The sequence below is a fragment of the Anoplophora glabripennis genome, unplaced genomic scaffold (genome assembly GCF_000390285.2).
Source record: "Anoplophora glabripennis isolate ALB-LARVAE unplaced genomic scaffold, Agla_2.0 scaffold650, whole genome shotgun sequence".
NCBI classification, from domain to species: domain Eukaryota; kingdom Metazoa; phylum Arthropoda; class Insecta; order Coleoptera; family Cerambycidae; genus Anoplophora; species Anoplophora glabripennis.
The window spans coordinates 122,273-148,372 of NW_019417724.1; the positions used below are offsets into that span (position 1 = coordinate 122,273).

The 26,100-nt window shown below is 31.7% G+C and overlaps 1 protein-coding gene across 3 annotated transcripts; it reads left to right on the forward strand.

Annotated features, from left to right (window-relative positions):
* The first annotated feature begins 688 nt into the window (after positions 1-688).
* Positions 689-25,972, forward strand: LOC108912626 (TATA-binding protein-associated factor 2N). 3 transcript variants are annotated; one of them, XM_018717914.1, is made up of 5 exons: positions 689-815; positions 874-1,393; positions 1,461-1,704; positions 1,792-2,073; positions 25,866-25,972. In XM_018717914.1, the coding sequence occupies exons 1-5, from the start codon at positions 813-815 to the stop codon at positions 25,876-25,878; spliced, it is 1,062 nt and encodes a 353-aa protein (XP_018573430.1). In that variant the 5' UTR covers positions 689-812; the 3' UTR covers positions 25,879-25,972. The 3 variants fall into 3 exon arrangements, with proteins under 3 accessions (XP_018573430.1, XP_018573431.1, XP_018573429.1); XM_018717915.1 differs by lacking the exon at positions 25,866-25,972 and adding an exon at positions 11,054-11,141; XM_018717913.1 differs by lacking the exon at positions 25,866-25,972 and adding an exon at positions 7,700-7,998.
* Positions 25,973-26,100: the final 128 nt, after the last annotated feature.

A 26,100-nucleotide genomic window follows, 5' to 3' on the forward strand; every position in this document is an offset into this window, starting at 1 on the left:
GAAATTGGCCTCAATGATTTGGGATCGAGGGGGATTATCCCTCTTTATCCTGCGCTTTGTGGGACCTCCTTTTGTCCTGGCTGGGCCCCGGCCCCATCCGTCGTCTACCCCGACCGCAAATGCGGCCGGTGTAGGCGCTTTGTGGGACCTCCTTTTGTCCTGGCTGGGCCCCGCCGGCTAGGTTGGGTAGGGTAGTGCGGCTATGCAGCCTGGGACGCGCTTTGCTAAGGCGGCCCTTAGCCCAGCGATGTAGGGGAGGGGAAAGGAAGGTATGGGGGGTGTGTATGTGTGTGTCGTTGTCTTCGTTTCTTGATCCAGGCTGTCTCTGAAACAAAAAAGGTTAGCGGGCGGGGGGGGGAGATGAGGCAGGATAAAGAGGGATAATCCCCCTCGATCCCAAATCATTGAGCCTAATTTCTAGCCGTGGAATAATGGCGCTCCGCTTACTTAGTTTTCAAATTTCTCTATAGCAAGGCCGCCAACCCCTCAACAATAATTATTTTAATACGTTTTACTGAAATTCTACTCTGCTCATCACGGAACTCACACTGAATCTGCACTGAATATATCCAATCCGTAGATCAATAATCTTTTTCTATGATCCAATCCAATACTCTACGAAACGAACAAAACTATTTTTTCATATAGGGGAATTAATTGGGTGATATTGGTAGCAAGCTTTTTACCATTCAGCGTCATTGGCGTCATTCCATCTCCATTTCTGCGTTTCTTCGTTCGCCATTGTCGTTATTTATTGGACGCCGGTATTTAATTGTGTTTTGTATAATTCTTAACTACTACTGAGTATAAATATGGTAAGATTTGTTTTAAATGAATATGCATAAATAAATTGACATTTTAAATCTTTTGTAGAGTCGTGGTAGATCTGCAACTACGACTAAAGTATTCGTCGGAAGTCTTCCTCCTGGTGTGACCCCTGATGATTTACGTAAATTATTTGAGCCCTATGGAGCCATCGCAGAATGCGACATTGCAAACAGATGTGGATTCTTACACTTAGAGGACCAAACTTTAGCAATGAAAGCAATTGAAGAATTGAATGGTACAGAATTTATGGGAGGTAAAATCTCGGTTGAAAAAGGACGTGTTAAGCCACGACGTAGTGGAGGCGGTCCTATGAGGGGTGGAAAAGATCGTGGGGGACCATATTCCAGAGGTGGTGGAGATTTTAGGGGTCCGCCACGTAATGCTGGTTTTGGGGGTGGCAGAGACTATCCTCCTTTCAGAGGAGGTGACCGCTTTGGTGGTGGTGGATATGATAGGCCACCTCAAAGAGGTGGTTATGGTGGAGGATATGGGGGCCCAGATGACCGAAGAGGTGGATTTGACGATAGAAGAGGAGGTGGTGGTGGCTTTGGAAATGACCGATTTGGTAAGAAAATATCTTGTTTGTAATTTATATGTTTTGTAAAAACAAATAAATAAAAATATTCTTTTAGACCGTCGTCCCCCATATGATGACAGAGCGGGACCAGGCTCATTTCCAGATAATCCTAGAGGAGGTTTTGATGACAGAAGACCTCCAGGAGGTGGTTATGATGACAGGAGACCTCTATTGAATGACCGAAGGCCACTAATGGATTCGCAGGTACCCAGAGGTGCAGGTGGTGGCTCTTTCGAAGGTAGAGCGGGAGCACCTGATTTATTTAGCAGAAGAGATCAAGGTGGACCACCTAAGGGAGGGTGAGTTTAATAAATATATTTTTAGTATCTTTTTGACATTTTTGCTATAAATGACATTAATGCTAATCATATATTTTAATTTTTTAGTTTTAATGATCGAGCTGGAAGTTACGGTGGTTCAAATGGTTATGGGGGTGGTCCAGCAGGTGGCGCATATGATGGAGCTGCCTCTGGTGGTGGAGGATATGGTGGCGGATATGGTAGTTCTGTACCAGCTGGAGGCGGTTATGGTGACAGAAATTATGGAGATGGTAATGGTGCCCCTGCTGCCTATGGAAGTCCTGGAGGCTATGGAGATGCATATGGAGGAGGAGGTGGTAACCGTGGTACATATGATACTGCTTATCCTCCACTACCTCAACAGAGAGGGTAAGTTATCTATTTTTTGTGTGTGGTTTTAAGAACAATCCGAAAAATGTGTAGCATTGTTTGGCACAAAAATTGGTTCTCTATTTCTACCTCTATATTCGTTTCTACAATTGCAATATTTGTCTTATTCGTGCATTTGTTATAGGGTTAGTAATAGTGTACCTCAAATTAAAAAGTACTTTGTTTTAAATGTATCCAAACTTTCTGTCCAATGTAATATAAATACATATTACATTTAGTTTAAAATTTTTCCTGTCAGTAATTTCAATTAATAAATCAAATATTGGCTATGTATTTTAATTCTTTCTATTCGACTTTATAAATCATGCTGCATGTAATATAAAGTCTTGACATTTTTTTTTATTATTATAAGCAAACGTGGTAAAATTTAAATATAATAATTCATTTAAGATAGATTCAAGTGCTGTTCCAATAATGCCTCAAAACCATAAGAAAATTTCCAAAAATGTTGACCCTTGTAATATTTTCTCAAGTATAAAAAAATGTTCATATCATCTCAAATCTCGATATTCTCTGTCTCTTTTTCATTTCATTCAGTTGAACCTCATTCTCAAACATGATAGGGTCGTTGCCTTCTGCAAAATTTATAGGGTGTCCAAGAAATGGATGGATTTGAGTAGGTCTTCTCTTCCAGAAATAATGTCATAAGTTTTTATAAAAAAATTTATTTGTGCTCCCCTATAGAATTAGCTCTAGAAGTTGAGTTATGAAAGTAGATTTTTTCATAAATTTTTTGTTCCTTGATAAATTCAAATAATTTTCAGGTAGAAAATATGTTATATGAAACTTAATTCTACTAATGTATTCAATTTACTAATGGCTACAGGCCACAGGGCTAAATGTCCTCAGCAGTGTTGACCACGTAAAAAAGTTTATAGACTTCCTTTTTTTTAATTCCCATTTTTAAAATTCCATACCTTTTTGAGTGAAAAATATGTACTCATTAGTTATAGGGTATAGCAAAAGTACCGGAATGGCAGAATAACTCAGCGGGAGGGCATTTTAGAGAAAAATGTTAAATACAAAAGTTTCAGGATTTCTCCCTGGCTATCCGCTGGTGACCTTCACATTGACCTTGGCCTTGAAGGTCATTTCAAGGTCGAGTTATTCTGCCGTTCCAGTACTTTTGCTATACCTTGTATGAAATGAACTGTTTTCGAGATAACTGAGTTTATTAATGAAGATATCCTACTTGTACCTCGTCTTAATACAAGGATTGCCTTTTATATTTCGGGAATCGACGATCCGGGTGCTGCCATCTGACAACCGAAGTCCCTGTTGTAACTCAATCAGAATGGAAAAAGTGCTTTGAAAATTGGTTCCAGCATGGAGAATATTTTGAGAAACAATAAAGCCATATATGATAATTAACTTCTTTTTTTGTTTTTTTTTTGTCTATAACAGAATACCTTTTTTGCTGACAAAAGAAAAGAAGTCTTAAGAAATAGCAACAAAAGTTAAAAAAACGTCTAAATATTTTTTTGGGGTCAAGACTGCCAAGTGCGTCCTGCCCTTTGGCCACCAAGTTAGTTATTGGTAAACTGAATAAGTTAGTAGAAATAGCTTGAAATAATATAGCTGCTATTATCACAATTTAATAAGAAATATTTACGAAAAATCAACTTTCATCTCTACTTCAAGACTAATAACTCTACAGGTTGTTTCCGAATAAGAAAACTATGTATAAATTTATGAATACTGTTTTTGCAAGGCCTTCCCAAATCCAATATATTGCCAAATGGGAATATCTGTACACTTTGTTTATAAAATATTGAGTAAACATAAAATACTTATAAATATACAACAGTTACTATTTTGTTTATTATATAATATTAAAGTGGGGGAGTAACATTTTTCAAGTTTTAGAAACAGTAACTTTCATTTACATTGACAGTTCTGTTATATATTATGTTGCAAAGTTGGCAGTACCAAAAATGACCAATAGTAGCAGCTAGTCACTTTGTAAATATACAATACACTGGATGAGGTCAATGAAAGTTAATGCAAACAATATAAGTAGTTTCACCTAACTCCTTGATTTAAAAAATTTCAATTTGAATCATACACTATTGTCATCAACCTTGTGACATATTAGATTGTGAATATATTATTATAGAAAACTTCTTATTTAAATATCTCATATCTATGTCTTAATAAATAAAAGGAGAAGCTTTATGGTATGACATTTTAATTGAACTTCCTATTAGGAAATGGCGCAATTAAAACATAATTTAAGATCTCTGACCAATTTTACAGAAATAAAAAAGAACAGATCAAGTTTTTTGCCACTGTTGCGGCAAATACATAAATTTAATTTTATGGTAATATGTGAAAAAATGACAAAACACACCGTTCCTTATATTGCTCGAAATCGTACAATCAATTATATATTTTTCTTTACAATTTCTAAAAATATACTTTTGTTTTCCATACGTTCTCGGTCTATCAAGTGCGCGTTTTATAAAGGTTTATCCGCTGCGTTACGTCTGACAAGCTGCAAGTCATCCAATATGGTAATTAGAAATGAATTATTTTACATTTTCTTTTGCAAAAAGATGATCAAAAATTAAAAATGACAAAAAATATGTAAAATTTTTACACTACTTAATTTTTTTTTTAATATTTAAAGGTAGTTGAGAATGACCCTATTCTACGTGCATCTTGTTGAATAACAGCTGTTTACTATTTACATATTTTTTATTTTTATAAAATCTTATAAATTTGACAAACATTGATAATATTCACCGTTTACATAAAATTCAAATATCACGAGAAGGTTTCTAAGTTCATCAAGAATTTTTATCACATTAATTCAGTAGACGTACATGAGTAGACAATTTTTGTATATCAGTCTTATAGTAAACTTGAACTTTTTTCGTGATAATGCATGGACGTCATTATTGACATAATTGTGGAATAAATTCTTTATTATATCATTTAAACATAATTTTACCAACATAATGCGTTAATATTCCATTCATATATTGTCGAGTAAAATTGACTTCCTTTCAAATTTCACCATTCAAATAAGTTCACCATTCTGATAATATTAAGTATATATTTAACTAATATTTTCTCGAATACAAGGGTAATGAATATTCATGGATGAAGCATTCTTTATTAAAAATAATAATTTTTGTATTTAGGGTGCTTCTCAAGTAATCTGAAATATTGAAAGGGGCGATTCCTTACATCATTTAAGGGGATTTTCTAGGTGCAAATCAACTCGGCAATTCCTGTCTGCATACTCTGCTCACCGCAATACTCATAAGTTATTCGTTAGACCTGTATAGAACTTCAGCAGCGATTTAAAATTTGTCATGATTAGCCGATGAATTTCCTGCGCTATTAGAGATTTCATTAGATAGCGATACTGTCCAACCCTTTAAAATTAACTTTCTAATTTTCATATTACATTGTTGAATATTTTTGTATAAAAATTAACATGAAAATGAATAAAATGGTTCTCCACTTCTGAGGGAGCTGTTTATTTAGTCATTTTATATATTTTAAACCGGTGGTTGTCCCCTTAAGTATCTGATATAACTTAGGAAACACCTGTATAAAGTATATTAAATTATAACTTGAAATGGCTTGATAAAATTTGTTTCACAGTATCAGTACTATGTTTCATAATAACTTAGCGGTTTAATAATTTTAGTTAATTCAAAGTTTTTAAGCCATGTGATTGTTAGTAACTTTAAGTTATAAGATTTTTTTTTTTATTAATTTGTAAATTTGTAAAATATAAACTGGCAATATAAATAAATCCCTCTCAGACATGTTCAATAAAGTGGAAGAATGTACAACAGTTTTGAATTATATTGGAAATATAGAATGAGTTACAATGGTACTATTAGTACATAAAATTTTAGCTTGAAATGTAATTCCAGTGGATTGATATTAACATAATCAGACCCCTCTTCAAAATAAAAAATGTATGCCATTGGCCAAAATGATATATTTTTTTTGAATTATACAATTACATAAGCTAAAAAAAAATACTCTTAATTTTCTGTGAGAAAACCTATAGTTTTGCTGTAAATTAAGATGAACTGTGATGAGTGTAAAGTAATAAATTACAATTTGTAATATTAAATTTTATAATTACACAAAGATAAAAAATACACAAAATTATAAAATATTTTCAGACACATCACTGGTACTGCATATTAAGCTGAAGTGCCAAATTTCAAATTTAGGATCAACTCGTTGATCGATTTAATTTCAACTTAAACATCCAGTAACTCACAAATGAAGCAACTCTGAACTGAGGTAGATTTGGTTCAACTATCATATTTTGGCCTCAATATTATTATTTATGTCCCTTCATTCAAATGCACTCTGCATAATTTATGGTGTAGATTCGGGCTTTTTTTCCTCCCTAGTTACGGTTGTACAGGGTGCTACAAAAAAGTAGTCAAGCTGAAAATCACAGATTCTGTGTATGAAAATAACAGGACTTTATACCATTTTTTATGTAAGTATTTTCAAGATACAGGGTGTCAAAATTACAATTTAAAAAAATGTTGGCATTAAAGAAAAATTTTTTTATGACAAATCAACTTTGGCAAGTGTTTTGGTTAAATTTTCTCTTAATTTACTATCAAGTTCTGTAAGTTAACAAAAAATTTGAATATTGCAACTCAGAAAACAAGACAAACATAAAAAGGCAATATTTTAAAAATTTATGACAAATTTGAATTGACCACAGTCCGTAGAATATTTGTCAAGATAAAATTTAAATAAAACATTTTCTTTGCTACGTTGTTTTTTAACTTGAGCCATGTCGTGAATGTCTTTCTACCTAAGGTGTCGAGAATGCAGTTAATTCCAAGAAAGTGACACAGAGGTCATCTTGGAATTCTATTTCAACAAATATCACTGTAATAAAAATTAACGAAAACAATAAAAAACATCAAAGCAAAACTATTCATTCACATGATTAAAAATTGTAACAATTTTAAAGAAAGCAATAAAAAACATCAAAGCAAAACTATTGATTCACATGATTAAAAATTATAACAATTTAAACTAAATGTTCAATATGTATAGCACCTTCGTGAATGTACACTACAAGTGGTACCATCCAGAGACATTTCTATAAAGCTTAAGAGAAATTGGAAAATTCAACAATATAACAAAAGAAGTTGCTTTATTTGAGAGACCAAACATTATGTCAGTTTTACAAAAATTGAAAAACTAAAAGAAATAAGCACTTAATCTGAAAAACAATATGTTTAAACATACATAAAAAAAATCAGCCGGATATGTAAAATTTCAGTTCTATACCGCGAAGAACAGAATTATTAATAAAAATCTTGTTTTAAATTGCGTTGCATACAATTAAATTACATGTTATCTTATATGTATAAATGAAAATGGGATAAGTAAAGTCACATTATCTCTGTCCAAAGAATCTGCAATTAACAGCTTACCCTAGTTTTTGGTAACACTCCGTATGGTTTAAACTTTGCCCTTATTGCAAAAGTTACTTAAAACTTTGAGAATCATTTAACTCACAATAAATATGGGCACTACACTACATTCTACGAGTACATTTAACATAATTTTATATTTAAGTGTGTTCCGTTCTCTATTGTAGCTTTGCGAGCGGTGGTGGCCCAGGTCCCCGTAGAGATATGGCTCCCGGACGCAGATTCTAAGACGGCAGTATTGCGCATATTTCATACTCCTTAATAAGTTCATCGCTCTGCATAAACCTCCCTTCGTCGTTACATAATTGTAACAAAATCATCGTGTTTTTCATTAAGAAATAAAAAGGAACTTAGCGTTATAATTTAGTGTAACATTCATCATTTTAATAACGGACAAGTTTAGATAATAGTTTTTAATGTCTTCATCATATTAAATGTAATTAAAAATTAATGTATTCCTAATTTATCGTGATTATTTTTTCTTTGTTAGAGTGACAGATTATTTAAAAAAAAATTTTTTTGAAAACTAGGATTTTTTATTAAAGGTGAGTATATTCCAGATAGAAACTATATATTTAAGGTAAAATCTAAACCATATTTCAATAGATAAATTAAAATTTTTAGGTAATTATTTTTAGTTAATTTTCTTAATTTTATGTTACTCCTGTAAAATACACAGATATTGAATGAAAATCTAATTTTAATATATTTTTTATTTCAATTTGGATTTTTCACTAGCACCTTAAAAATCTTTCTTCTTTAGAACTGCAAAAAATTTTCAAATATCAAGATACAAACAAACACTTAAATAAATGGTAGAGAATATTGTAAATTCCAAAAATGAACTTTATTAGATGTTAATCTAAATAATAGTTTTTTTCATATTAAATCTGTAGGACTACTCGTAGAATAATTAAAATTTTAATTATAAATGTTTAACTGTTGGAAAAAAATTCATTAAAGAAAAAAATTATGTTTCAGCATCTCCAATGCTAAATCAGATAAATATTTACAAATTTCTGTATTATTCACATAACATCGCTGTTCGATGAGATCTGTAAGACTAATTGTAGAAAAATGACATTACAGTCCTGTCATGCTACACTTTTAAGAAGGGTGCAAAATGAGTATAATCTCGGAGTTCACATATTAGTCCAATTAACTAAGCCTTTAAATCGAAATTTTGTCAACTTGGCTGAATTTTTGATATGAGTTAGTTTAAGGTATATTATAACAATAAGTGAGAGTAATTTTTTGTTCAACCCCCGGCCAAGGGTGGAAAAAGATAAAACAAAGGGCTTTTTCAAGATAACTCAAAAAGGGTAAGAGCTAGAAAAAAAAGTTTTTCATGAAAGTTGTAAAGCAGACAATTCTACATAAAAATGGTCTCTTAGCTTTTTCTTGTACTATTAAAATTAACAGAGTTAGGGAGGCTAGAAGTTAAGGGAAGATTTCAGAAATTTAATTTTGTTAAATCATTAAAATTAACGATTAAAAATTTGATTTTTTGTTATAACTTTCTTATTAAAAATTAAAAAATATATCTATTTCTCTGAAAAGAAAAGTTACATATTTTAGAGCAGATTGAAAAAAAAAATTACAAAATTCAATCATTTTTCTGTTTGTTATGATTTTTTTTAAATTTCTGAAATCTTCCCTTAACTTCTAGCCTCCCTAACTCTGTTAATTGTAATAGTACAAGAAAAAGTTAAGAGGCCATTTTTATGTAGAATTGTCTGCTTTACAACTTTCATGAAAAAAATTTTTTTTCTAGCTCTTACCCTTTTTGAGTTATCTTGAAAAAGCCCTTTGTTTTATCTTTTTCCACCCTTGGCCGGGGGTTGAACAAAAAATTACTCTCACTTATTGTTATAATATACCTTAAACTAACTCATATAAAAAATTCAGCCAAGTTGGCAAAATTTCGATTTAAAGGCTTAGTTAATTGGACTATATACTGATTAATGATTGAAGAATAATTTAAAAAATGTTAGTTCTATATTTAACGATTTTTCATTTAAAAAAATGTAGCAATTACTTCTTTGTAGGCTTTTATGCACAAAATGTAGAAGTTTTTTGTTCAAATGTTTTTACAGAACTAAAATTATGTGGAACTATTATTTATTTCTACCAGTAATCGTCACTCGATTCAGTAGTTTCAGGCTTTTTCGAGTTAATTTATTCAAAAGTACTTAATGGCAGCAGAATTATTCATTTGTAATAATCAAACCTCTGGTATCTTGGATGTAGACTAGGTAAGATTATTATGGTCTACATTTATTCATCAGTTTATTATTTGATAATTACTCTTTTTAATTTCAGTTTTAACAAAAAGTAATAAATATACATTTAGGAGACATGTATGTGTTCTAACTATCCTAATATGTACAACTTTCTTGGAAATGAACAATGATTGTTAATTTAATAATCTTGCCTTAAATTTATTGTTCTACTTTTACGTAAATTATTAAAATGGAGGCAATAATCTTCTACCTTAATTCTTCTAAGAAAAAAATCCCTTTGAATGTGTTAAATTCATTATAATTAATATTTTTTGCTAAGTATTTATTTACGTTTTATACAAGGCGATGTAAAATATTTGCAATATGTTTTAAGAACTTAAAGGTTGAACTCTCTTAAAACGAAAACGATATGTTATTTTAATTTATTTTTCAAGTTGGTTATAAATAAACATTAAACGCCCTTCGAAGAAGACTCGCAATTTAGGAAGAAAGAAATCTACCATCATGCGGATAATATTATATTTAACAAGATCTGGTTTATATCACGCCCGATGCCGTTAAAACATAAGAAGTTCAGCGTTAAGGTCTCTGTACAGCAACGTTTATTTGCGGGATTATATCGCTTGCCATTCACATCTTTATTTACGCAAGAAGGTCCTAACGTATAACCAGCGACTGAGCCTGATGAGGCCAATGCGAAGACGTTTCTTTCATTCAAACGAGGTATGTGTATCAGCAGAATATTTACCACTAGCATTTATAATGTACTGCCAAATTGACGTTAACGCTGCGTAACTATTTGAGCGCTCAGGTTGAAAATTTATGACATATTTTCCAGGCAGAGGATTCATAAACGTATTTATTTTAACTTCCTGATCATTTTAAATATATCAAATTGTTAAGCCCCAATTTGATAGAAAATACATTTCCATTAACCCTTTTGTCTTCGTTTGGTTAGTTTCTCCAAGAGTTGACAATGCCCCTACGATTTATATTACTGATACTCGCCCACATTTTATGTGACGTAAAATATGGCAATTGGATAAAAACTAGGAGCGGAACCGCAAAACTTGCCACATCTAAGATATGAAATAAAAATTTGCGCCTCACATTCACGGTTGCGTCTTTACAAACGAACACCTACATAACATCTAATTTCGGAACGAAAGGGTTAAGGATTTGTTAAGACTCGAAAATGTTTAGAAAGGAAGTTCAAAATAAACGCATACTTATTTAAAAGTTTTGTAAACTTAGTGTAACACGTTTTTATGTTTATAGATCATGAATTCATAGAAATGAGGCTTTCTTGAGGACCTAATAGGATAAGAAGATAGATCTGCCATTAACATTATGGATTTGTGATATTGTAAGTAACATAAATATATAAATTAGTGTTTTCGTTTTTTGTCTAATTAATATAAAATTTGATATCCCACTTTTTTAACATTCTTCTGCCATCCTAATAACACCCAAATATTGGCATGCAAATGGCAACTTTCTATTGTTTTTCTACCAATTACCACAGGCTCCAGAGCTGTTGCAGCCTAATTTTATTCACGTTTAAATCTTACATATTTAAGCCCATTTCAGCATGATTCATACTCTATACAGGGTGATTCAAAAAACTGCTGATAGACTTCTAGGGTAGGTAATAAGTGAAAAATTAAGACGAAATGTCTTAATAAACATAGGGTCACAAATGCCTCCTTAACAAGATACAAGGCGTCAAAAGTTTCTGTAAAATTAAACATTGCAATAATTCCAAAGTACCTGAATATTTCTATTTCACATTTTATGAGCAGCAGTGTTGTAGAGATGGGGTCGACATGACCCTTTTTTAAAAATATTTTTTACGTCACTGCTAATTTTGTCAAATGAACACTATTTTCGTGTAAAGTGTTCAATTGTCTATGGAATTGGTCTCTTGCAAAATTTTGATTAAAGCTACAGTTTTTGAGTAATTTAGGTTTGAACTAATTTTGTCAGAATGAAATAACGTGAACAATAAACAACAACAGGATGAAAACGTAATGATAAAAATTGTATAACTGGAAATATTGTAAAATATCAAAGTAGGTACCTACTGGAAGTGACCATCTTGTGATTCGACACACGTTTCTACCCTCCGAGCTAAGGATCTTCTTATTCTTTCAAAAATCCCGGGTGAATTGTTTGAAAGGCTTGTTGAATTTGTTGCCATAATTCATCAATCGAATTTACTGGAGTTACGTAAATCAGCTCCTTAACATGACTCCAAGTGTGGAAATCCAGAGGATTTAATTCCGGTGAACAGGCGGGCCACTGGATTGACCACTACATCCAATCCACCGTCATGGGTGTCATATTTAAATAATCTCCTACTTGTTCAGCGAAACGTGCCGGAGCGCCGCTATTTTGAATAGCACAAACCAAACTAAAATGAATGAAAATAAAATTGGATTCACAAATTTTCTGCAAACGTGTTTTCTTAAAAATGTCTGCTTTAATCAAAATTTTGCAAGAGATCAATTTGATAGACAATTGAACACTTTACACGAATATATTATCCGTTTGACAAAATTAGCAGTGGCGTAAAAAATATTTTTAAAAAAGGGTCATGTTGACCCCGTCTCTACGAAACAGCTGCTCATAAAAATTTTGAGCAGTACATCAAACATTGGTCTTAAGGTGCTAAATATGCGTAGCAAATTTGAAATAGAAATGTTCAGGCATTTTGGAATTATTGCTGACAATGTTTAATTTTACAGAAACTTTGACACCCTGTATCTTGTTAAGGAGGCTTTTGCGACCCTATGTTTATTAAGACTTTTCGTCTTAATTTTTCATGTATTATCTACCCTAGAAGTCTGTCAGCGGTTTTTTGAATCACCCTGTATAAATGTGAGAATTACACTTTTCAATTTGTATGCATTACGATTACTTGAATTGCCTGTTTATACCGTGCTTTCACCATACAACGCTACATAGGGAATTAGCTTCGTTCGAATTCATTAGTTCGGAAGGGTGGGGAGCGCTGGGTGCTGCAACCTGACTGATGTGAGATGTGATTCCGTACGCCACAGCGCCGCACGGTCGCGCACACAGAGATCGACATCCCCACCGCTGAAGCCGCACGAGTTTGACCGATGCACCTCCTATGTAGTGTTTTCCCGTGAAAGCACGGTATATAATAGGCCAAGCAAATAAAATTTTTACTCGAAAAAAGTCCTATCCGTGAGATTATTGTAAAATTGTCTGAAGGAACATAATAGAAGATATCTCTCATCTCGTGAGTCAAAAAATTGTATTGGCTAACTTTTCTATTTAAAGAAATAAGTGTGGAAAACAGTTTTTTCACTTTACAGGAAAAACCAGCATCAATGCAAACTGTGAACTTTTTTGTTTATTAACCGATTTTATTAACAAGTCTCATTTTGTAGATAATTTTATTCCCTACAAGCTGTCTGTGAGTCACTTTTCGCTAAAATTGATGGTTTTCCCAGCAAAGTGAAAAAACTGTTTTCCTCACTTATTTGTTTAAATAGAAAAGTTAGCTAATAACATTTTTTGACTCACGAGATGAGAGATGTCTTGTATTATGTTCCTTTAGACAATTTTACAATAATATCGCAGATAGGAATTTTTTCGAGTTTCTCTTTTATTTTCACTAATTTTACTGGTATAATAAATATATAACTACAATTTGTGTCAAAACAAAAGTCTGCAGATCATTAATGATGTCGCACGTGCCAATAGGACAAAACAGCGGGCTGGCAAGAACACTACTATATTTATACGAACCGTATATCCAAATTATATAATGGTATAATGATAATCAAAAGTTGCCAACGGATGGACCCTGTATTTTTCTGAGTGTTTATAAATTTTTTAACCTTATGTACCTAGGTTTTAGGTTCAGGATTTCTATGTTCAATATTCACTCGCCTTTGGCCAATATGGCGCCATACACAACTGCCATATTGGTTTTCTAAAATATGCCACTACACTATAAAGTGTAAAGACATGAAAAAGATTTTGAACTGTTACATATCTCACATTCAACAAATAAATTATATATTTGAAATATTACTTTTTGTTTTTTCGACAAATTTAATTTTTAGTGAATCCAAATAGTTTTATGTGAAACCTGAAACCGTAATATTGATCGCAAAGCCTGAAGTCTTCAGATCAAAATGACAATACTAGACATGAATCCTCGAATTTTTTGACATTGTGTAGTTTTTCTCTAAATCATTAATTTATAAAATTACATTGTTTGCAATAATGGTAACAATCTTCTGGATGACTAATATATTTTAGATAACTATTTAGATCTTAAAAACTTTGTTACACTGTGGCATTTTGAATTACTTTTTGTATATTCAGTTTAATATAGTTAAGTGAAAGTGATTGAAGAAAAATTAAAATTTTCTCCATTTGTGCTATAGCATATTTTTATTTTAATCACACTCTATAAATACGTACACTCTTTCATTAACGTATATACTTTTGCTTGAAGTGGTATTACAGTGTTTATATGCAAGACAGTGGCGACAATAGCGACTAAACCCCGCCCATCCGCCATGTTACATCCAATGTCAAATTGAAAGTAACTTTTATAAAAAATAAATTAAGTACAAAAGTATTTTTCTTTTAAATTTTACGCACAGTTTTAGGCAAATAACTCCCTTGGAAAGTGATTTTAAATAATGAATGAATATAGAATCTACTTGCGCAATAGGGAAGGATAAATATATAATAATAACAACTATTGGTTTATATTTTCTAGGCAAGTAAATTTAAGCATACCTACATTACACAATGAAATTTATTGGGTTTACATTAGAAAAACGAATACTTAATACTAGTGATAGTATTTGTTACAATAAATGTCCAGCAACACTTTTACTTGCAAGCTTTTTGCATGCTTTTTGACATTNGTACAGTGGCTATATGCAAGACAGTGGCGACAATAGCGACTAAACCCCGCCCATCCGCCATGTTGCATCCAATGTCAAATTGAAAGTAACTTTTATAAAAAATAAATTAAGTACAAAAGTATTTTTCTTTTAAATTTTACGCACAGTTTTAGGCAAATAACTCCCTTGGAAAGTGATTTTAAATAATGAATGAATATAGAATCTACTTGCGCAATAGGGAAGGATAAATATATAATAATAACAACTACTGGTTTATATTTTCTAGGCAAGTAAATTTAAGCATACCTACATTACACAATGAAATTTATTAGGTTTACATTAGAAAAACGAATGCTTAATATTAGTGATAGTATTTGTTACAATAAATGTCCAGCAACACTTTTACTTGCAAGCTGTTTGCATGCTTTTTGGCAATTTTTGGAAGCTATTTTTAATCGGAACATAATAAAACTTTTAACAATTTTATTTTTGATCTGATGACAATTTGGTAGATCTAAATTTAAATCGGACATTTCTTTTAAGAAAACTTTTAAATTTATGTTTTGTCAAGATTCAATCACAAAAAATGTTGTAAAAGTACTTTCCATCTGCAAGAAGAAACAAAATACCACTTCATTGCAAAAAAGACTGAGTGTTCTCTAAATCTCTTAAGTACGCTAAATTTTGAACATGTTTTATAGATCGGCGTTTTAGAACCAACAGCATGCAGACAGTTTATACAAGTTTTTGACGTTTTAATGATACTTTGGGCAATATATCCGCACACATTATAAAGATAATTTAATTCACTAATACTAAGATTAAATTTTAGTTCTTCTATGTTAGCAGGAACCTTAACTTCCTTATAAGTAGGTCTTATATTTTTTGTTATGGTGTCCAAAAAGCCTGAAATAAATTCACGGTCATCGTCCTCATGAAGCTTCTGCAGACATTATAACTATCCCTTAGCACAGAATACCCAATAGTTTCACTAGTAATCACCAAAATTAAAATAAAACAATACAAATATTGAATAACACCATAAGAACGCTCCTCACACCATGACATTTCACAGATGAATTTGACACTGGATGCAACATGGCAGCTAAAATCACGTGGACCAATTAAAATTGATACACTCTATTGTCGCCACTGTCTTGTATAGAGTCACTGTAGTGGTATAGGCAAAATACTTAGTTTCATCAAGTGATGGATATAGGTGCTGCAATTTAAATGCTGACAAATATAATATATAATAATAATAATAATATCTCTACTCCTCATTCTAACTACGAGAATTAGCCCAGAAGTCGGAGACTTGTGCGGGAGAGGAGGCGGCATATTATTATTACGCAGGCCGCATTTGCGCCCAGGAACGACTTATGTTGGTAGGCCCTAACCACCATTCAGTGCAGGAATGAGGGAAACCTGGAAAACCTCATTAATTAGGGGGGTGGTCAAATGCCAAACGGTGTCAATCTCTCACATTGACCCAAGCCAACATTCTTCCACCCTACCATACCTGCACAGAGGGTGCCAATCCTCCGTACAAGCATAGCTAATCTACGGTCTACTGGCCGCGGGATTCGAACCCGGGCAGATCGACACATCGATTTAAGTACTGACGCCTTAAACCGTGCGGCTATCGACCGTGTTATGTTTTGGAAACATTTCTTTCTCCCAAGTGATGCACAAAATTTTTTTTTCATTTACACAGTCTTCATTTTCCAATAAATAATAATAATATCTCTTCTCGTAAATTTAATTGCCCATATTTATGCCCCGAAAAAATCGTAAAAATTCTATTTTAATATTGTGACAGCTAAAATTGGTGCAGAGTAATATTCAGTCTGCTGAATTATGTTTTTATTAAAATTTTGACTCAGTTCAAAACTACATTGGTATCAGAATTTACACAATACAAACAAATAACAAAATAATTATGAGCATAGTACAGGTATCCATGTAATGATATTCGCTTAAAAAAATTAATACCATCTGTTATAAAACTCGTATGTACAATTTTTTTTTATTTTATTTTAATCTTTTTTCAAGCTAATCATATAAACACATCTGCAAAAGTCTTGGCCTAAGTTTTTCAATATCAAGTGGCCATTTTTTATGTATAAATTCTTTAGTATCTTAACATACAAGAAAGGGGGCGCGGTGGTAGCCGAAGCGGCAAAGGCCTGCTGACTGAGACGGACCAGGGTTGCATGACAAAGCCGTAGTGGGTTTGAATCCCGCACGTGGCAGGAAAATTCCTTCGAATTTTCCTGTTGTACCCATGGATGTTCGTTATTGTTAAGGTGGAGGGTAGTGTAAGTTAGCAGGCAAGAAGGGCCAAGAATGGCCTAATTGCTGATAAGCTTCATGACCTTTAGTTTAACATACAAGAAAAAATTGGATCGTAGAAAAAAATTGTTTTTGTTCAGAAATATACTGATTTTTATGAAGATATCAGTCTGAGACTAACATCAAGTAATACATTATCAATTAAAGTTTGTACAAAATGCCAGGTAATCTGATTTCTCAGTCTGACTGGGCAAGAATAGTGGTCTTACATCAAGAGGGATTATTAATTCACCAGATTGCTTGTCGTCTGAATATGCCACGGACGTCGGTAAAGCTCATAATGGCCCTTTTCCAGAAAACTGGCAGCATTGTGCGAAGACCGGTCCCTGGTCGACTCAGAGTAACAGCAGAGAGAGAAGGCCATTATCTGGCTAAATTCACTAGGGGTACAAAGACCTTTACAAGTGTCTAGACTTTTGCCCTAACAGAGCTGCACGTCGCCAATGGGCTCAAGACCATAGGGATTGGGTTTTACAAAAATGGCGCAACATTCTTTTTTTGGACGAGTCACAATTTGGTCTACATAGTGATAGTCGTCGGGAAACGGTCTGGAGAGGTCCTGGCAGACAGGAATTACTCACTTTTGCTAGAGAAGTTGTTCTTTATCAAGGTATTATGTATCATCACCGTACTCCACTTATTGTTATTGAGCAAACAATGGCAGGTACCATACACGCTGAAAACATTATTGAACCAATCGTTCAGACTTTGCGCAACAAATTTGGACAAAATTTCATTTTTTAAGACAATGCCAGACGACATGTTGCAACAAGACAATATCCAAAGAATGGGCTGGCCAGCAAACTCACCGGATATAAATCCTATTGAACATGTGTGAAATTATCTCGGCAGAGCAATATCCAATTGCGAAAACCCTCCTGCAAACCTCCAGAAATTGACTGTTTAACAATGTTTTTTTCTCAAAATAAAAACATTTATTTTGCGGCTTTTCCGTAATATGCTTTATTGTCCATTCATAAGTGGGAAAATTATAAAGTTTTTGTATCACATATTTTAATATCAAAACAAAAAATAAGATCCATCACATTTTTAAAATTTGTTATTTTCAAAAATATTTGGGAGGGCCAAGACTTGGAGATGTATTTAGAACTTTTAAGTTAAAATTTATACATACACATGGATGGAATTTATCAAAATATAAATATAAAATATTGATTAAACACGGAAATCATATTTGTTATTTTATGTAATTAAATAAGAAGCTTCTATGTTATAAAATATTTATAATTAAATATTAACACTTATCTGTCACGATCATCAGGAAAGTAATTCACTAGTTCAACCAGTTCGGATAAAATAAAAGTATAAACAAAAAACTGTATACACTTGTACTCTATATCTACTAATTGATGACCTATACAAAAAAGAACTAAAAAACAGAACATTACAATATAAAGTAAAAATTCTAATTGAAATTGCACAGTATCCACAGTAGCGTTGCCAGACATCCCGATTTTTAGCCCAAAATTAAATGTCCCGCGCAGGACAGGATCAGCCCCGCTTTTCGGTTATTACTGGATGGTGCGACGAGTAGTATAGTAAAGTCTATCTATCTTCATGTAAACTTAATCTGAAACTCAAATAAAAGATAAGTAGTTAAAAACTATTGATTATATACGTTTTTTAGTATGTTCCGCTTTCGACGAAAGAATCCCGCTTTTTTCCTCAAAAGATTTCAAAATCTCGCTCTGCCCAAAAAAAAAATTGGCAACGCTGATCCACAGGTACACACAAAGATAGTTAACACCATGCCAACGTATTTTTCCCCTGAATTGAGCTAGAATCAAGTTCATTCCTGCTAATTGAGACAGCCAGCTGATTGTTCTATAATCTGTATTATGATATCCCTATAGTTTTTGACAATTCTAACCCTGTATCATAATGACTAATAAAAATGTGGTAGACATAACATAAATTTATTTATTTTTCAGAAAGGAGATGTGAAGAGACTGCAAGAAAAAAGTTTATAGTTAATGAAATGTGTAGATATTTTATACAAATAAATGAATTAGAATAAATTATCAATGTTGTCTCTAAATTCCCAAGCTTCATCTTCCCCTTCATTCGCTTCCAATTCCTTTTCAATCCTTAAAATTTCTTTTCTAGCCGATTCTTGTTCTGCTCTCACAATACATTCTAGGACTGCTGTTTTAGCTTCCTCCTCAATAAACTCTTTCTAAAAAATGGGAATTAAGTATAAGTACAATTATGGCTTGAGGTTCTTAAAATGAACAAATCACTATAAACTCACCCATTTTTGTTTTGCTATCCTCTCCCTCTCATCATTAATCTCTTGTAGTTCTATTTTTTGAACTTCGCTTATCTCTTGATTGTACCTGTATTTGAAGAGCCAGTGTCCCAAATAATGAATAGGATCCCTAGGTTGCACGGCAGTTATTTCAGCCAAAGCTAATGTTAATGGAATTCCTAAATTTTCTTTCAAGTATTGTACGTCTTCTGATGACATTCTGCTATAGTCGGATTCTTTGGAGTCTAAATATGAAACATTCTGACAGATGAGATTTTACTTATCGGAGGAGAAAACGAAATGTAAATCATGAAATTGAAAGCAAATATGCAGCTTGTATGGAGGAAATAAAAAAAAATTCTAGATTAGGAACATTGCAAAACTATTTTCTATTTTTAATGTATTTGCTGGCTTATCCTCAGAGAATTTGTGGCATGAATAACAGAATAGTGCTGTAAGAAATAATATAATACACTGGTTTTACTATACTTTTTATAATATTTGCCAGTAATTGTGTTTTATGTGACGCTAATCAAATTGTGCCTCAAGATATTTCTGATGTATTCTTTTAGTTTGAATATTGATAAAAACTATTTCAGATGGTCATAAACACAGTGTGAAACATTCTGTCAAATTTAAATAGATTGTCACAAATTAAAAAAAGTTCCTGTAAAGGAGGTCCATATCGATAAAAATGTATTTTGTACGTTGTATTTTGAAATTGAACATATATTTGTGGCGAAAAGGAGGAGGGCCCCTAAGGCCCGTTTTTGGCTAAAAAAATTGAAAAAATTTTTTTTAATACCTACTAGCAATACTGAATCATTTCTACTCTAAATAAACCAACCCCCTCACCCTCCCTCCACCCCCTTAAATGCCGGGGAAACCATCACTTATTAGAGGAATCTTTAAAGAGCTTAGAGATGCGAAAGACATTTAATTCCTATGAATCTTACATATGAAGAGTTTTTTGGGTCGCTGATCACGAATCTGTCTCAGAATCACGAAATTCAAAATGGCGGACAAGAAAATTGAAATGTCTTCAAAATGCATGAGTTTTTTGTATCTATGATTACGAATCTGAACTGTAAATTACGAAATTCAAAAATATTTTTTTTTAAATCAGTAATTTATCATAAAAAAAATTTTGGCGGTCCAGTATTTTACCTTCCGCGGTCCGCCAGTTGCTGACCGCTGTTCTATATAGAAGCTGTTCTTTATTACTCTTATTCCTTTGTGCAGTAAAATTATGAACAATACACATTTCTTTTTTTAAAGTATGAGACATCCATCACCCAAGAATATGTATTTACATGGTAAAATAACAAAATTATAGATACAGTCAGAATCAAGTCTACGTTAAAACTACTGTACAACCTAAATTTCTTTGAAGTTGACTAGAAAAGCGACAGCACACGGATAGTGTGTATTTTTGTCAAGAAATTATTTGTGTATTTGTGCAGCGTATAGTCCACATCAATAAATAATTCAGCGTACACGAGCAAATTTGTATTAAGTACAACATACAACGCAAATATTTATTGACGTGTATCTGCCAAAAATGCTTCGTTTTGTGTAATGAAATTTTTTTTCAATTTGAAATAAATATTTTTTCTTTACTTTTGAACGCCTTCTATCTCAGAAAAGAAGCACTTGCAGACAGATATTTGTATCATTTTTTATTAATTTGTAACAACTTCTGTTATTGCGGTGTTCTGTGAAAGTTTTTTTAAATAACTTTAAAGCTTAAACTTAAATAAAAAGAGTAATTCAAATTTACAAAACATATTAGGAAACTGATAGTTTTTATACTTTTGGATTGTTATAAATCAATTTTTGATATTTATTTTTCATTTAAAATATACCTTCTCTTGAAGACGTGTCATCTTTTCCTTTGTCCAAATAAAAATCCAAACAAAAAGTCATATCATCCAATAAATTTTGTTCTCTTGCTTCCTCGTATGTAATTCGATGTCCAGAATTTGTAATTAATAAACCAGAATTAGTGAATTTTAAACCTTTCTCTTCAAGCAATACTAGAAAATACATGAAACTCATACAATAGGAGTATTAATTTATTGGCATTGATTTACATGAATTTTATAATAAAAAAATTATAAGCCAAAGCAGCTGTACTTTTTTAATAGTATGTTGCAAAAATTCTTGAAGTAATTTACAAAACCCGAGCTACCTGACATTTCTTCTATCGACTTTTTCGTCTTCCAACCTACAGTTTGTAGTTCTGTAAAGCGATCAATATCTTTTTGCAACACTTCTATCACTCTTGAATGTTTAACTTCAGCTATTTCATTTTGCAAGTCAGACAATTGCTCTTTTTCAGCTTGAATTAATAGTAACAGCATATTATAATATCTTTGAACATTTTCTAACATATTGTCTAGTATATTAACGGCATCTTCATATTGTTTTTGTGCCTCCTAAAATTTAAATAAACAAATATGTTTGACCTGTTTTAAGGGAGAATGACATACTAATTTTTGTTGTTTAATACTTCGCATTTGGGATTCATGGGAGTTTTCACATTCAGAAATTTCCTTCTCTAGTTCTACCAACTGTAAAGCTGTTTCAGACTCGTTCTTATCACTTGTGTCTGTGGTTAAACTTTCTTTAGCCTCCTTTAAACTATCCATTTTTGATCGGAAATTATACCTGACTTCATATATTTTATAATTCAAAACGTTCATAATTAGTTCCGTTTTATCAACAACATTAATTTTGTCCTGCAAGTCCGTTTTCATCTTTTTCAGATCATTACAAACTATGTCATACTGGTTTTGTATTGAACTTATTTCCCTTTAAATACAAATTTATTATTTAATTACTTAAGCCAAAACTAAATTTGTTATTAAATAAAAATAAATAATTTTCAAAACATCTTACTCCGGAATTACAAATAATTCACTCTGACTTGATCCACTAAAGGAAAAGGCAGTTTGAACCCTTAATTCATCTAACATTTTTTGGATATCGTTATATGAAGCCATTTTTTTATAAATTACTTTACACCAGTTATATATCAAAAGAATACTAAAATACGACAGTGACAAAAATTTGTCTTGGCCTTCTTTTAATAATAATGATACATTTATTTTCAACATGTATTAAAGGCCATTACAAAAAATTAGTAAAAAATCTTAAATTGTAACAGCAGAATACATATGCACAAACAAGATTATTCAGGGTTCGTATCGGCCTGGAATACCAGAAAAAGTCAGGGAATTCATTATTCTTAAAAAACAGGGAATTTGACGTTTGCTACTGGAAATTCTGTGAAAGCAGGCCCTAGGTTCTTAAAAGAGAAAACTATTTGTGGTTTTGAAACCTTTATCAGAGGTTCTTTGGGTATAGAAAAGATTATGCGTCCAGTAAGTCTAATGCATAAACACTACTAAAATAAACTACAGTACAGGTGACCTGGATTTTTTTTTTTTATAAGTCGGTGAAAACCTGAAAAAGTCGGGGAATTCTATATTACTTTTGAACTATGAACATTATTGTACAAGTCGAATCATTTGAAACGATATAATTTTGTATCTTTTATTAAAAAGCGTACATTTTTCAAATATCAAAATAGATCAATTATTTTATTTGTATTTTTTATTAATTCCTCTCTTTTGTATTAAAAGAGTTTTAAAATGTTACTTCATCCCTTTTGCCTCTTAAAATGTTTTGGTTGCCACCCCACCTGCATTAATATTGTTTAAAGTTATTCTCATAAGGGGAGCAGGGGTGTGCACCGCCCACCCCAAAAAAAGATCTAATTTTATTATCTTTTGTCATATTGGTAAATCGGTGACTTTTTTTTAGAATCAAATTAAAACATGTTCAAATATATCGGTAAGTTGCTGATTGTGAGTTGTTTTTTTGCACATTCCAGGCCAACTAGATTTATTGCAAAATTGTATTCAATAATTACTATAATTAACATTTTTGGACCATAGTAGTTTTATAAAGCAAACTATCATTAATTTGCCATGTACAGGGTGCCCCTGAAAAGGATGGACAACGCTTGACCACAGACGAAAATGAGACTATTTAGCCTAACTTACCTATATACAAAAATACACGCCTACTGAGATATAGCCTTCTAAATATAGAACAGATAACCTAGTTTTTTTCAAATAATTTGTAAACTTTTTCTTAGAAATTTCAAATTTGGTATACATATTTTTTTTATATAAGGGCAATGTACGTATAGAATTTGGTGAGAATACATATATAGGATGTTCTCTTTCTAGTGTCTGTGCGCAACTGGCTATCCCGTAACTTTTTTGTGTATACGCCAATAACGACAGAATTTATATTTTTAAAAATAAGCACTATTTTCGAAGATTTTTTGCCTCTTACAAAATTTTGATATCGTTTATGAATTTCGAGTAAAATTGGCATTTTTTACACATTAAATAATATAAAATCAGTTTAAGATAATTAGAACAGTCTAGTACGAGGTGCCATATAACAAAGAAACAAATTCATAACAATAATTAAAAGGTTCAGTGTCAAGGTGTGATTTAATTTTAGCTTACTTTATTTTTTATTGCAATTTATACTTTTGCTGAATAAACTGATGTTATTAGTTTTGGGTTATTGTGAAGGAAATTGTTGTGCTACTGTTTGAACATATGCTGAAAGATTTCCTAATCGAAGAATTCCATATCACAAAACATTTGCTAATGCGGAGAGATGCCTTCGGGAAACAAGACCTTTGTTACCTGTAACATTAAATCGTGGATAATGTACGGCTGAAACTATTCAGCTGGAGGAACACATTTTGGAAAAGGTCGAAGAAATTCCTCAAGTAAATACAAGGCGTTTAGCGGCAGAGGTTGGCTTTCAAAAAGTTCCGTTAATAGAGTATTAAAAGACCAGTTATTACAGGTTACTATCCTAACAGGTGGATAGAAAGAAGAAATAATGCCCCTTTAAAATGGCCACCTCGATCGCCGGATCTAAACCCATGTAATTATTTCCATTGGGGAGAGTTGAGGATCACAGTCACAGGTCACTTTTCAGTAAATACAGAAAACGAATAATGGGAAAGAATACAACATGAAATTAATGTTATGAGAGGTAATGCACAATTATTGGATAAAATTCATTTTAATTTTCGAAGAACTAATGCTTGCGTTTAAAAAAAAGGGAGTCACTTTGAGCATTTACTGCAATATTAGTTTAATATGATTACAAATATCAATTTAGGTTTATTTAAAATGTTAATGTTGACTTTCTTACATTATTAGTTGATATTGTTTATTTAAAATACTACTGTTGATTTTTATTTTATTGATTGATAATACTAATACCAAAAATGTGCAGTTATTTTTTTTTAATGTGACGTTTTTTCATTATTATTCCCTCCTTTGAGGCTAGTTATATTATTTTTTACAAATCGGAATTTTCGCCTATATTTAATGTATAAAAAATGACAATTTTACTCGAAATCCATAAACAATATCAAAATTTTGTAAGAGCAAAAAAATCTTATAAAATAATGCTTATTTTTTTAGAAATATAAATTCTAGCCTCACTGTTGTACACACAAAAAAATAACGGGATAGCCAGTGGCGCACAGGCACTAGAAAGATAACATGCTGTATATGTATTATCACCAAATTTTTTATTTACATTGCGCTTACATAAAAAAATAAGTGTACCAAATTTGAAGTTTCTAAGAAAACTAGTTTTCAAATTATTTGAAAAAAAACTAGGTTATCAATTCTATATTTAGAAGCCTATATCTCAGTAGGCGTGCACTTTTGTATATAGGTAAGTTAAGCTAAATAGTATTATTTTCATCCAAGGAACCTGTGGTCAAGCGTTGTCCATCCTTTTCAGGGACATCCTGTAGAATCATACCCTTAAATATTCCCATATCATTAAGGAACACCCTGTACATTGTGCTCTGTAAAGATCAGTCAAAAGTTTCCATGAAATTATTTTGCATAAACAAACTTCTCACGTTGAAAATAAAAGAAATAAAAAATATGCAGATAGTTTACATTTTGTGAACTAGCCTAGCACAAATATGGTGAATTTATAAAAATATGTTCCAACAAATGGATTGTTTCTTACTTGTCGAAAAGTTTTAATAATTTATCTCTTATTAAAGTAGAAAATGTAAGTTTCTCCAGTATCTTCCCATGGTTTTTAAGTTGTATATAAAATTTGTTGGAGTCTGTTGTTTGACGAAGCCTTAATTTTTTTCTTTCAATTTCAGAAATAACCTCCTCTTTGAAATTATGAAGTACGGTAAAATTTTCGTGTAACAATTCAAGTTCTTTTTGTAGTTTGACAGATCCAGGATAATATACATTTAACAATTTAGGAGTCGACATTCTTATTTATTTTTATATGTCAAACTGACAATCACCTTGTCAAAGATTTAAAAAATAAAAATCAAGAACTCAGAAATAAACGTTTAAAATTTATCGCACAAAGAATGGTACACATTTGTCGATTGTATAAGCTACCCCACAGTGCACAGAAATAATCAACTATATACAGGATGAATCAATTTGGAAATTTTTTGTGATTTTTTGTATTTTAGGATATACGAGTAGACAGAAAATAGTTAGACATTCAGCATTATTTTTGGAAATGTTGGATGTTTCGATTTGTTTAAGAGAGTGTAGTGTACACTGTAAGTAAAATTAGGACTTCAATTAAACTGAGTAATCATACTTATATTTATTTTCCATAAACTGTAATATATAATACTTCTAAAATTATTAATAATAAATAAAATTTATAGGATTTTAATAATATTAACTACGCTATAAAAT